Raw genomic sequence first — 12,433 nt, 5'->3', positions numbered from 1 at the left:
GGGCAGGGCAGGGAGAACGGGACAGGGAGAACAGGGCCGGGAGAAGAAGGCAGGGAGAACAGGGCAGGGAGAACAGGGCAGGGAGAACAGGGCCGGGAGAAGAAGGCAGGGAGAACAGGGCAGGGAGAACAGGGCAGGGAGAACAGGGCCGGGAGAAGAAGGCAGGGAGAACAGGGCAGGGAGAACAGGGCCGGGAAATGAAGGCAGGGAGAACAGGGCAGGGAGAAGAAGGCAGGGCAGGGAGAACAGGGCCGGGAGAAGAGGGCCGGGAGAAGAAGGCAGGAAGAACAGGGCAGGTAGAGCAGGGCAGGGAGAACAGGGCCAGGAGAAAAGGGCCGGGAGAAGAAGGCAGGGAGAACAGGGCAGGGAGAACAGGACAGTGAGAACAGGGCCGGGAGAACAGGGCCGGGAGAAGAAGGCAGGGAGAACAGGGCAGGGAGAACAGAGCAGGGAGAACAGGGCAGGGAGAACAGGGCAGGGCATGGAGAATAAGGAAGTGCTGGGTGAAGAGGGCAGGGCAGAGAGAACAGGGCAGTGCAGGGAGAACAGAGCAGGGAGATCAGGGCAGGGCAGGGAGAACAGGGCAGGGAGAACGGGGCAGGGAGAAGAAGGCAGGGCAGGGAGAACAGGGCAGGGAGAATAGAGCATGGAGAACGGGGCGGGGCAGGGCAGGGAGAACGGGGCAGGGAGATCGGGGCAGGGAGAATGGGGCAGGGCAGGGAGATCAGGGCAGGGACAACGAGGCAGGGCAGGGAGAACAGGGCAGGGAGAACAGCGCAGGGCAGGGCAGGGAGAACAGGGCAGGGAGAACGGGGCAGGGCAGGGCAGGGAGAACAGGGCAGGAAGAACGGGGCAGGGAGAACGGGGCAAGGGAGAACGGGGCAGGGCAGGGAGAACAGGGGAGGGAGAACAGGGCAGGGCAGGGAGAACGGGACAGGGAGAATGGGGCAGGTCAGGGAGAACAGCGCAGGGCAGGGAGAAGAAGGCAGGGCAGGGAGAACAGAGCAGGGAGAAGAGAGAATGATGGTGGTGGTGGTGGTGTTGATGATGATGATTGTGACGATAATGATTGTGATGATGATGATAATGATGATTGTGATGAAAATGGAAATACACAATCAGAAAAAGTGTTTATTTCTCTCTCCCTCCCTCTCTCGCTGTCGATCTCTCCATCTCTATTTGTCTCTCTCTCTCTCGCTCTCTCCCTCTCCATCTCTCTCTCTCTCTCTATCTCCTCTATCCTATCTCTGTCTCTCCTCTCCCCCCTCTTTCTCTCTTATCTCTCTCTATCTATCTCTCCCTCTCTCTCTCCCTCCTCTCTCTCTATTTCTATCTCCCCCTCTCTCTCTCCCTCTCTGTCTCTCTATCTCCTCTTTCCTATCTATATCTCTCCTCTCTCCCCCTCTTTCTCTCTTTTCTCTCTCTATCTATCTCTCCCTCTCTCTCTCCCTCCTCTCTCTCTATTTCTATCTCCCCCTCTCTCTCTTTCCTCTCTTTATCTCTCTCCCCCTCTCCCTTCCTCCTCTCTCTCTCCCTCCTCTCTCTCTCTATGTCTCTCCCTCATCTCTCTCTCTATCTCTCTCTCTCTCTCTCTCTCTCTCTCTATCCCTCTCCCTCTCTCTCCCTCCTCTCTCTTTATTTCTATCTTCCCCCTCTCTCTCTTTCCTCTCTCTATCTCTCTCCCCTTCTCCCTTCCTCCTCTGTCCCTCTCTCCCTCTCTCTCTCCCTCCGCTCTCTTTCACTCTTTCACTCTCTCTCTCTCTCTCTCTGCCACCATCCCAGGGTATGATGTATCTGGAGGAGAGAAGGCTGGTCCACAGAGATCTGGCAGCCCGTAATGTTCTGGTCAAGTCCCCCAACCACATCAAGATCACTGACTTTGGCCTGGCCAGACTGCTGGACGTCGACGAGAAAGAGTACAACGCAGACGGGGGCAAGGTGTGTGTTTGTGTGTGTGTGTGTGTGTGTGTGTGTGTGTTTGTGTGTGTGTGTGTGTGTGTGTGTGTGTGTGTGTGTGTGTGTGTGTGTGTGTGTGTGTGTGTGTGTGTGTGTGTGTGTGTGTGTGTGTGTGTGTGTGTGTGTGTGTGTGTGTGTGTGTGTGTGTGTGTGTGTGTGTGTGTGTGTGTGTGTGTGTGTGTGTGTGTGCGTGCGCGTGCATGTGTGTTGTGATGGTATACAGAATCACATCTAAATGTTTAATATATACTATTGATTAATATATACACCTACCGTTTAAAAGTTTGGGGTCATTTAGAAATGTCCTTGTTTTTGAAAGACATCAAATTGATCAGAAATGCAGTGTAGACATTGTTAATGTTGTAAATGACTATTGTAGCTGGAAACTGAAGATTTTTTTATGGAATATCTACATAGGCGTACAGAGGCCCATGATCAGCAACCATTTTTATTTTAATACATTTGCAAAAATCTAAAAACCTGTTTTCACTTCGTCATGATGGGGTATTGTGATGTATTGATGGGGTATTGTGATGTCGTGATGGGATATTGTGATGGCATGATGGGGTATTGTGATGTCGTGATGGGGTATTGTGATGTCATGATGGGGTATTGTGATGTCGTGATGGGGTATTGTGATGTCATGATGGGGTATTGTGTGTAGATGGATGAGGAAAAAAGTTTTTTTTTTAATCATTTTAGAATAAGGCTGTAAAAAAATGTGGAAAAAGTCAAGGAGTCTGAATACTGTTCAGAATGCACTGTATACCATTGAAAACAAGTGCGTTTCATTTTCCTCTTTGAGTTGCAGTAGAGAAGAGAGTGAGAGATGAAACCCAGTTAATATAGACAGGATATGTAATACGGTCATGTTCTAGTAGGTAATAGGTTTCCACAGTGTACCTACCTGCAGGGGTAAATTGGGTTTCCAGTCCACAAGACAATCACATGGTGTGGTACTGGTTGCTATGACGGCCAATGTTGACACATTGTACTGTAACAAGTGTTACACTGGCATATCACTGTCCATCCCAGAAAATGCCTTGCAACATGCAATAGTCAGTCTTGGATCCAAGCTGACCTTCATATTTTGAAGACTGTTTCATTTCATTTCAATCCTGCCATGGATATGAATGGAACGTAATGTAATGAGGCTACTCAATTCTGGACTGGGATTAGAACATAGATGGTATTAACTGTTAAAAGTTTACAGGTCAGTTCTACCAGGAATATGAAAACAGAAAATGTATTGTTCTACATAGACCCATCACAACCTTTCCATCTGATACATGATGATGAATCCGAGAGTTTTAGGTTGGAGAGGAAACATTCACTAACACTTGTCTGTTCTCTCTTGACATTTGTATCATCAGTGCACTTGAGTTAATAATCCTTCTCTTTCTCTCTCTGTCTCTCCACCTCTCGCTCTGTATCTCTCTCTCTTTCTCTCTCTCTCCCTCCCTCTCATCTCTCTCTCTCTCATCACCCCTCTGTCTTTCTCTCTCTCTCTCTCTCTCTCTCTCTCTCTCGCTCTCTCATCCCCCTCTCGCTCTCTTTCTCTTGTTCTCTCTCTCTCACTCTCACCCCCCTCCCCACGCTCTCTCTCTCCCTCCCTTTCTCTCTCTCTCTCTCTAGATGCCCATTAAGTGGATGGCGTTGGAGTGTATTCACTACAGGAAGTTCACACACCAGAGTGAATAATCCTTCTCTTTCTCTCTCTCTCTCTCTAGATGCCCATTAAGTGGATGGCGTTGGAGTGTATTCACTACAGGAAGTTCACACACCAGAGTGAATAATCCTTCTCTTTCTCTCTCTCTCTCTCTAGATGCCCATTAAGTGGATGGCGTTGGAGTGTATTCACTACAGGAAGTTCACACACCAGAGTTAATAATCCCTCCCTTTCTCTCTCTCTCTCTCTAGATGCCCATTAAGTGGATGGCGTTGGAGTGTATTCACTACAGGAAGTTCACACACCAGAGTGATGTGTGGAGCTACGGTACGTGTGACATTACAAACGAACAATACTGAATTCCTTTCTCTCTCTTTCTCTTTCCCTCTCGTTTTCTCTTTCTTTCTGTCCTACTTGCTTTCTTCCTCTCTCTTTATCTATCTCTCTCTGCCTCATTTTCTGTCTTTTGTTTTCTCTCTCTCTTTCAATCCAATAAAATTTCAATTTAAGGGCTTTATTGACATGGGAAACATATGTTAACATTGCCAAAGCAAGTGAAATAGATCATTAACAAACTGAAATAAACAATTAAAATGAACAGTAAACATTAAACTCTTCTCTCTCACTTTATCTCTCTCTCTCTTTCTCTCTTTCTCTCTCTCTCTCTCTCTCTCTCTCCAGGTGTGACTATCTGGGAGCTGATGACTTTCGGAGGGAAGCCGTATGACGGCATCCCCACACGGGAGATCCCAGACATCCTGGAGAAGGGCGAGCGTCTGCCTCAGCCCCCCATCTGCACCATAGACGTCTATATGGTCATGGTTAAATGTATGTATGATACAGTGGAAGTCAGAAGTTTACGTACACTTAGGTTGGAGTCATTAAAACTCATTTTTCAACCATTCCAAAAATGTCTTGTTAACAAACTATAGTTTTGTCAAGTCGGTTAGGACATCTACTTTGTGCATGACACAAGTCATTTTTCCAACAATTGTTTACAGACAGATTATTTCACTTATTTCACTGTATCACATTTCCAGTGGGTCAGAAGTTTACAGACATTAAGTTGACTGTGCATTTAAACAGCTTGGAAAATTCCAGAAAATTATGTCATGGCTTTAGAAGCTTCTGATAGGCTAATTGACATAATTTGAGTCAATTGGATGTGTACCTGTGGATGTATTTCAAGACCTACCTTCAAACTCAGTGCCTCTTTGCTTGACATCATGGGAAAATCAAAAGAAATCAGCCAACACCTCAGAATTATTTTTTAGACCCCCATCTTTGGGAGCAATTTCCAAACGCCTGAATATACCATATTCATCTGTACAAACAACAGTACACAAGTATAAACACCATGGGACCACGCAGCCGTCATACCGCTCAGGAAGGAGACGCATTCTGTCTCCTAGAGTGCAAATCAATCCCAGAACGACAGCAAAGGACCTTGTGAAGATGCTGGAGGAAGCGGGTACAAAAGTATCTATATCCACAGTTAAACGAGTCCTATATCGACATAACCTGAAAGGCCGCTCAGCAAGGAAGAAGCCACTGCTCCAAAACCGCCATAAAAAAGCAAGACTATGGTTTGCAACTGCACATGGGGACAAAGATCATACTTTGTCCCCAAATGTCCTCTGGTCTAATGAAACAAAAATAGAACTGTTCGGCAATAATCACCATCGTTATGTTTGGAGGAAAATGGGGGAGGCTTGTAAGCCGGAGAACACCATCTCAACCATGAAGCACGGTGGTGGCAGCATCATGTTGAGGGGGTGCTTTGCTGCAAGAGGGACTGGTGCACTTCACAAAATAGATGGCATGATGAGATGGCATGATGTATATATACAGTTAAAGTCGGAAGTTTACATACACCTTAGCCAAATACATTTAAACTCAGTTTTTCACAATTCCTGACATTTAATTCTAGTAACAATCCCTGTCTTAGGTCAGTTAGGATCACCACTTTATTTTAAGAATGTGAAATGTCAGAATAATAGTAGAGAGAATGATTTATTTCAGCTTTTATTTCTTTCATCACATTCCCAGTGGGTCAGAAGTTTACATACACTCAATTAGTATTTGATAGCATTACCTTTAAATTGTTTAACTTGGTTCAAACGTTTCGGGTTGCTTTCTACAAGCTTCCCACAATAAGTCGGGTGAATTCTGGCCCATTCCTCCTGACAGAGCTGGTGTAACTGAGTCAGGTTTGTAGGCCTCCATGCTCGTACACGCTTTTTCAGTTCTGCCCACACATTTTCTATAGGATTGAGGTCAGGGCTTTGTGATGGCCACTCCAATAGCTTGACTTTGTTGTCCTTAAGCCATTTTCCCACAACTTTGGAAGTATGCTTGGGGTCATTGTCCATTTGGAAGACCCATTTGCAACCAAGCTTTAACTTCCTGACTGATGTCTTGAGATGTTGTTTCAATATATACACATAGTTTTCCTTCCACATGATGGAATCTAGTTTGTGAAGTGCATCAGTCCATCCTGCAGCAAAGCACCCCCACAACATGATGCTGCCACCCCTGTGCTTCACAGTTGGGATGGTGTTCTTCGGCTTGCAAGCCTCCCCCTTTTTCCTCCAAACATAACGATGGTCATTATGGACAAACAGTTCTATTTTTGTTTTATCAGACCAGAGGACATTTCTCCAAAAAGTACAATCTTTGTCCCCATGTGCAGTTGCAAACCGTAGTCTGGCTTTTTTATGACAGTTTTTGAACAGTGGCTTCTTCCTTGCCTTTCAGGTTATATCGATATAGGACTCGTTTTACTGTGGATATAGATACTTTTGTACCTGTTTCCTCCAGCATCTTCACAAGGTCCTCCTGTTGTTCTGGGATTGATTTGCACTTTTTGCACCAAAGTACGTTCATCTCTAGGAGACAGAACGCGTCTCCTTCCTGAGCGGTATGACGGCTGCGTGGTCCCATGGTGTTTATACTTGCGTACTATTGTTTGTACAGATGAACGTTGTACCTTCAGGCATTTGGAAATTGCTCCCAAGGATGAACCAGACTTGTGGAGGTCTACAATCTTTTTTCTGAGGTCTTGGCTGATATCTTTTGATTTTCCCATGATTTCAAGCAAAGAGGCACTGAGTTTGAAGGTAGGCCTTGAAATACATCCATAGGTACACCTCCAATTGACTCAAATTATGTCAATTAGCCTATCAGAAGGCTACCTATATATAGGATTCAGCTTGTCTGGTCAACCGCCCGCCTGATATATATATAGGATACAGCTTGTCTGGTCGACCGCCCTCCAGCTCGCCCCATTGCACTCATGAAGACTGTCAGGAAGAGAAGGAGAGAGGGAGGGAGTGAGAAAGAGAGACTAGAATATCCGGTGAATGTGACCTGTAGCAGTCATGCACACTGCACTGTGCTAACACACTCTAGATGCCCTGTGATGTTGAGTGACTTGGACACCCCAGAGATTTGTAATCCCCCCCGCTCTCACTCATCATACCCACAATGCAATGCAGCAACCCCTCCCTGTTCCAACTGACAGCTCCTGGCCCTCTGCCCCACTCCTGTCATGTCATCCACATGAACAGAGATAGAGAATCTGTATACGTGTGTGTGTGTGTGTGTGTGTGTGTGTGTGTGTGTGTGTGTGTGTGTGTGTGTGTGTGTGTGTGTGTGTGTGTGTGTGTGTGTGTGTGTGTGTGTGTGTGTGTGTGTGTGTGTGTGTTCATACAAGCATTTCACTACAATAACATCTGCTTAAATATGTGTATGTGACCAATAACATTTCCTTAGATGTGTTATAGTGAAACATGAACAGGTGCGTGCACCCACCAACCCACTCACACATACTCTAGCACGCAGACACAAACACACACTCTCTCTCTTTCACACACACACACACGCACGCACGCACGCACGCACGCACGCACACACACACACACACACACACACACACACACACACATACTCTAGCACACAGACACACACACACACTCTCTCTCTTTCACACACACACACACACACACACACACACACACACACACACACACACACACACACACACACACACACACACACACACACACACACACACACACACACAGACACACATACTATAGCACACAGACACACACACATACTCTTGCACACAGGCACACACCCATACTCTAGTAGACAGACACACACACATACTCTTGCACACAGACACACACACATACTCTTGCACACAGACACACACACACATACTCTAGCACACAGACACACACATATACTCTTGCACACACACACACACACACACACACACACACACACACACACACACACACACACACACACACACACACACACACACACACACACACACACACACACACACACACACACACACACACACACACTAATGACAGATTTAAGAGGAGATAGAATTAGCTGGGAGGTCAATCCTTAGGAGGGCTCCTCTCTCTTCTCTCGGCTGGCGAGGGAAAAAGCATCCTCCATCTTAACGGGAGCATTCATTCTAATTACATGTTGACTGTGAGCTGTTGTTTGTGATTTGATTCGCCATAACACCCGCGCCTTCGTGGCTGAGGAAAAAATGCTAGAGATGAAATGAGGGTTGATTGCTTGTGTAATTGCCGCACATTTAGATAATGCGCCAGCGCCCATGTGTTGGTTGGAGGGGGAATGAACAGGAAGGAAATGAGACAACGAGGGAGAGAGGGAGAGGGAGACAGAAAGAGAGGGGAGGAGAGGGAGAGGAGAGGGAGAGGAGAGAGAGAGAGAGAGAGAGAGAGAGAGAGAGAGAGAGAGGGGGGGAGTGCTAGCTAGACTTATTAGAGCTGATCTAAGATCAGTAGACGCTGTTTATGCCTCTGTCTCTCTCTCTCTCTCGTCTTTGTGTCTCTCTCTCTCTGTCGTTCTCTCCATATCTTTCTCTCTCTCTCTCTCTCTCTCTCTCTCCCTGTCTCCCTCTCTCTCTGTCTCCCTCTCTGTCCCCCTCTCTGTCTCTCTCTCTGTCTCCCTCTCGGTCTCTCTCTTTCTCTCAATTCAATTCAATTGAAAGGGGCTTTATTGGCATGGGAAACATGTGTTAACATTGCCAAAGCAAGTCCCTCTCTCTCTCTCTCTCTCTCTCTCTTTCTCTCTCTCTGTCTCCCTCTCTGTATCTCTCTAACACTATCTACTGTACATTGTCTCAGGCCAACCAATGACTGAATGGTATTTCATGTTATTCTAAGATTCAGGGTGATTCTGTTATTTGGTATCAGCAGTCACCATGGTGACCAGTGACCACTATTCCTCTGGGACTCAAATGTACACAATGTACTAAAAGCCTTTTAGTGGGCCTGAATGAGCAGTACACAGTATTAGAGCTAGCAACAGGGCAGCTTAGCATTCAGAGGTGGTTGTTACTTCACATTACCTGAGGGTTCCATCCCCAGGCCTTTCCCCTGTTTTTACTCCTGATCTGTATCCCTTTCTTTATCCTTACTATCTAAATCAAACGTGTTCTTTTATAACAAGCTGGGTCTTCTTTCTTCCAGGCTGGATGATAGACGCAGACAGCAGGCCCAAGTTCAAGGAGCTGGCTGCAGAGTTGTGTAGGATGGCCCGGGATCCCCAGAGATACCTGGTCATCCAGGTACGGCTCAGCCCTGCTCTCTCTCTCTCTGTCTGATCTGCTGGTGGATGAGACACAAGGCAGTACAGTCCACTCCTGAGAAATGCATGAAAACCCTGTTTAGGAGAATTGCAGTTCGCTGATCTTCAATATTTCCTTTTTACTCTACATATCTGCGTACTCTGGTTGAATGCACATGTCCACAACAGTCCCAAGCTGTTGTAAAAATCAGGATCATGTTGAGCAAGTAGACAGCTGAGGCATACCCTGAACTTCACCAATCAAATCAAATTGTATTTGTCACATGTGCCGAACACAACAGCTGTAGACCTTACAGTGAAATGCTTACTTACAAGCCCTTAACCAACAACGCAGTTTTAAGAAAAATAATTGTTAAGTGAAAATAGATAAGTAAAAAATATGATACAAATTACAATTAATTAAAGAGCAGCAGTAAAATAACAGTAGCGAGTCTCTGTACAGGGGGTACAGAGTCAATGTGCGGGGGAACAGGTTTGTCGAGGTAATTGAGGTAATATGTACATGTAGGTAGAGTTAAAGTGACTATGCATAGATAATAAACAGAGAGTAGCAGCAGCGTAAAAGAGGAGGTGGGGGGGGGGGTGACGACAATGCAAATAGTCTGGGTAGCCATTTGATTAGCTGTTCAGGGGTAGAAGCTGGGATCGGACCCTTTTTTTCAATTTTTGCCTAAAACGACATACCCAAATCTAACTGCCTGTAGCTCAGGACCTGAAGCAAGGATACACATATTCTTGATACCATTTTAAAGGAAACACTTTGAAGTGGAAATGTGAAATTAATGTAGGAGAATATAATCTGGGAATAATATAATAATGATTTTTTATTTTATTTATCATCTTTGAAATGCAAGAGAAAGGCCATAATAGAATTTTGCAGTTTAGGCGCAATTTAAATTTTGGCCACTAGATGGGAGCAGTGTATCTGCAAGTTTCAGACAGATCCAGTGACGCATTGCAATACCTCAGAAAATGTTGTATCAAGTCTGCCCAAATGTGCCGAATTGGTCAATTGATACATTTTCAAGTACATAACTATAGAGAACATACAAAAATGATATGGTAATAAAAGAATCTGTTTACACACTCCAAGGAAAGTCATATATGATGGAAAATTAGCTTTCCTTTTATTTATTTTTATTTTTAAAATGTCACCTTTATTTAACCAGGTAGGCCAGTTGAGAACAAGTTCTCATTTACAACTGCAACCTGGTCAAGATAAAGCAAAGCAGTGCGACACAACAACACATAGTTACACATAGAATAAACAAACGTACAGTCAATAACACAATAGAAAAGCCTATATACATTGTGTGCAAATGGCGTGAAGAGGTAAGGCAATAAATAGGCCATAATAGCAAAGTAATTACAATTTAGCAAATGTACACTGGAGTGATAGATGTGAAGATGGTGATGTGCAAGTAGAAATAATGGTGTACAAAAGAGCAAAAAAGTAAATTAAAACATATTGGGATGAGGTAGGTAGATTGGGTGGGCTATTTACAGATGGGCTGTGTACAGCTGCAGCGATCGGTAAGCTGCTCAGATAGCTGCTGCTTAAAGTTAGTGAGAAAAGACACATCTAGATGGTGGGGTGGGTGTGGGGCCAGAAACGGCAGGGGTTCAAACTTTAGAACCCAGTTCCTACATTTTAATATAAAAATAGATTTTATCAAACAAAACTACGCTACATTTTGTCTCTGGGACCCTCAGGATGACAAATCGGAGCAAGATTACTGAATGTAAGTACATTATTTACCTTCAGAGTTGAATGTATCAAACCAGTTGCCGTTATAAAAGTGTTTTGTTTTTGTGCCCTCTACTCAAACAATAGCATGGTATTTTTTCCACTGTAATAGGTACTGTAAATTGGACAGTGCAATTAGATTAACAATAATTTAAGCTTTCTGCCCATATAAGACATGTCTATGTCCTGGGAAATGTTCTTGTTACTTACAACATCATGCTAATCACATTAGCATACGTTAGCGCAACCGTCCTAAATGTTGGTGTTGTGCAGCAAAACATTTAGCTACGCTGTGCTCTACTGAACACAACCCAGTAGACAGTAATGTGATGTTGTGTATCTGTGTTTCTTAACTCAGGGGGATGACCGTATGAAGCTGCCCAGCCCCAATGACAGTAAGTTCTTCCAGAGCCTGTTGGATGAGGAGGATGTGGAGGACTTTATGGATGCTGAGGAGTACCTGGTTCCCCATCACTTTAACATGCCTCCACTATCATACACAGCCAGGCTCTGCGTCGACTCCAACAGGGTAGGTAGAAGCACACACTTGTGCACGCACGCACGCACACACATACACACACATACACACACACACAAGCACAGAAACCCCCCCCCCCCACACACACACACAGAAACATCCACACACACACACACACACACACACACACACACACACACACACACACACACACACACACACACACACACACACGCACACACATACACACACATACACACACACACACACACAGAAGCATCCACACATATACTCAAATTAACACACAACCACACACAAATACTATCCACAACAACTAAATTGTGATGTAATTCCTCCTCTCTTTTCCTCAATGTCCTATCAGCCTCAGAAAGTATCAAACCCTACCTCCACTTCCATCTGATTTCCATTCATCTAGACAGCCCTTCTCCCTCTCTCTGTCCCAGTATATCTCCTCCAGTTCTTCTCTCCCTCTCTCTGTCCCAGTATATCTCCTCCAGTTCTTCTCTCTTTCTGTCCCAGTATATCTCCTCCAGTTCTTCTCTCTCTCTCTATGTCCCAGTGTATCTCCCCCAGTTCTTCTCTCTCTCTGTCCCAGTGTATCTCCTCCAGCTATTCTCCATCTCTGTGTCCCAGTGTGTCACCCCCGACCCTGGCCTCTTTATCCACCCGCTCTCCAGGCCTCCTGTTTCATTACGCCGGCCTCCGTGTGTAAATAGCAGCCTCTCCACTAAAGCGCCGCCACCGTTTGCTCAGAGACAATGAGTCCTGGGCTTGGCTATTTACTCTGCCGCTCGCCGCCGCTCTGCCTCGACCATGCTCCTGCATCTCATATTGACCGTGTGCCCGTGTGCCCTCATGCTGGCGGTCATGCCATGTTCCTGGGGGACCTGGACACAGGCACCCACACATCTGAAATGTC

The 12,433-nt window shown here is 45.5% G+C and overlaps 1 protein-coding gene across 1 annotated transcript in view; it reads left to right on the top strand.

Moving 5' to 3' along the window:
* Nucleotides 1–12,433, top strand: part of LOC139532648 (receptor tyrosine-protein kinase erbB-4-like) — a 686,205-nt gene that overhangs the window by 668,016 nt on the left and 5,756 nt on the right. Inside the window, exons 21-25 of the mRNA XM_071330551.1 lie at nt 1,783–1,938; nt 3,877–3,952; nt 4,307–4,453; nt 9,151–9,248; nt 11,374–11,544. Coding sequence (XP_071186652.1) covers nt 1,783–1,938; nt 3,877–3,952; nt 4,307–4,453; nt 9,151–9,248; nt 11,374–11,544 — 648 coding nt within the window. The remainder of the gene's footprint in view (nt 1–1,782; nt 1,939–3,876; nt 3,953–4,306; nt 4,454–9,150; nt 9,249–11,373; nt 11,545–12,433) is intronic.

Source organism: Salvelinus alpinus, chromosome 10, assembly GCF_045679555.1.
Source record: "Salvelinus alpinus chromosome 10, SLU_Salpinus.1, whole genome shotgun sequence".
Classification (NCBI taxonomy): Eukaryota; Metazoa; Chordata; class Actinopteri; order Salmoniformes; family Salmonidae; genus Salvelinus; species Salvelinus alpinus.
Note: the sequence above shows the minus strand (reverse complement) of the source record. Positions and strands in the feature narration are given on the sequence as shown.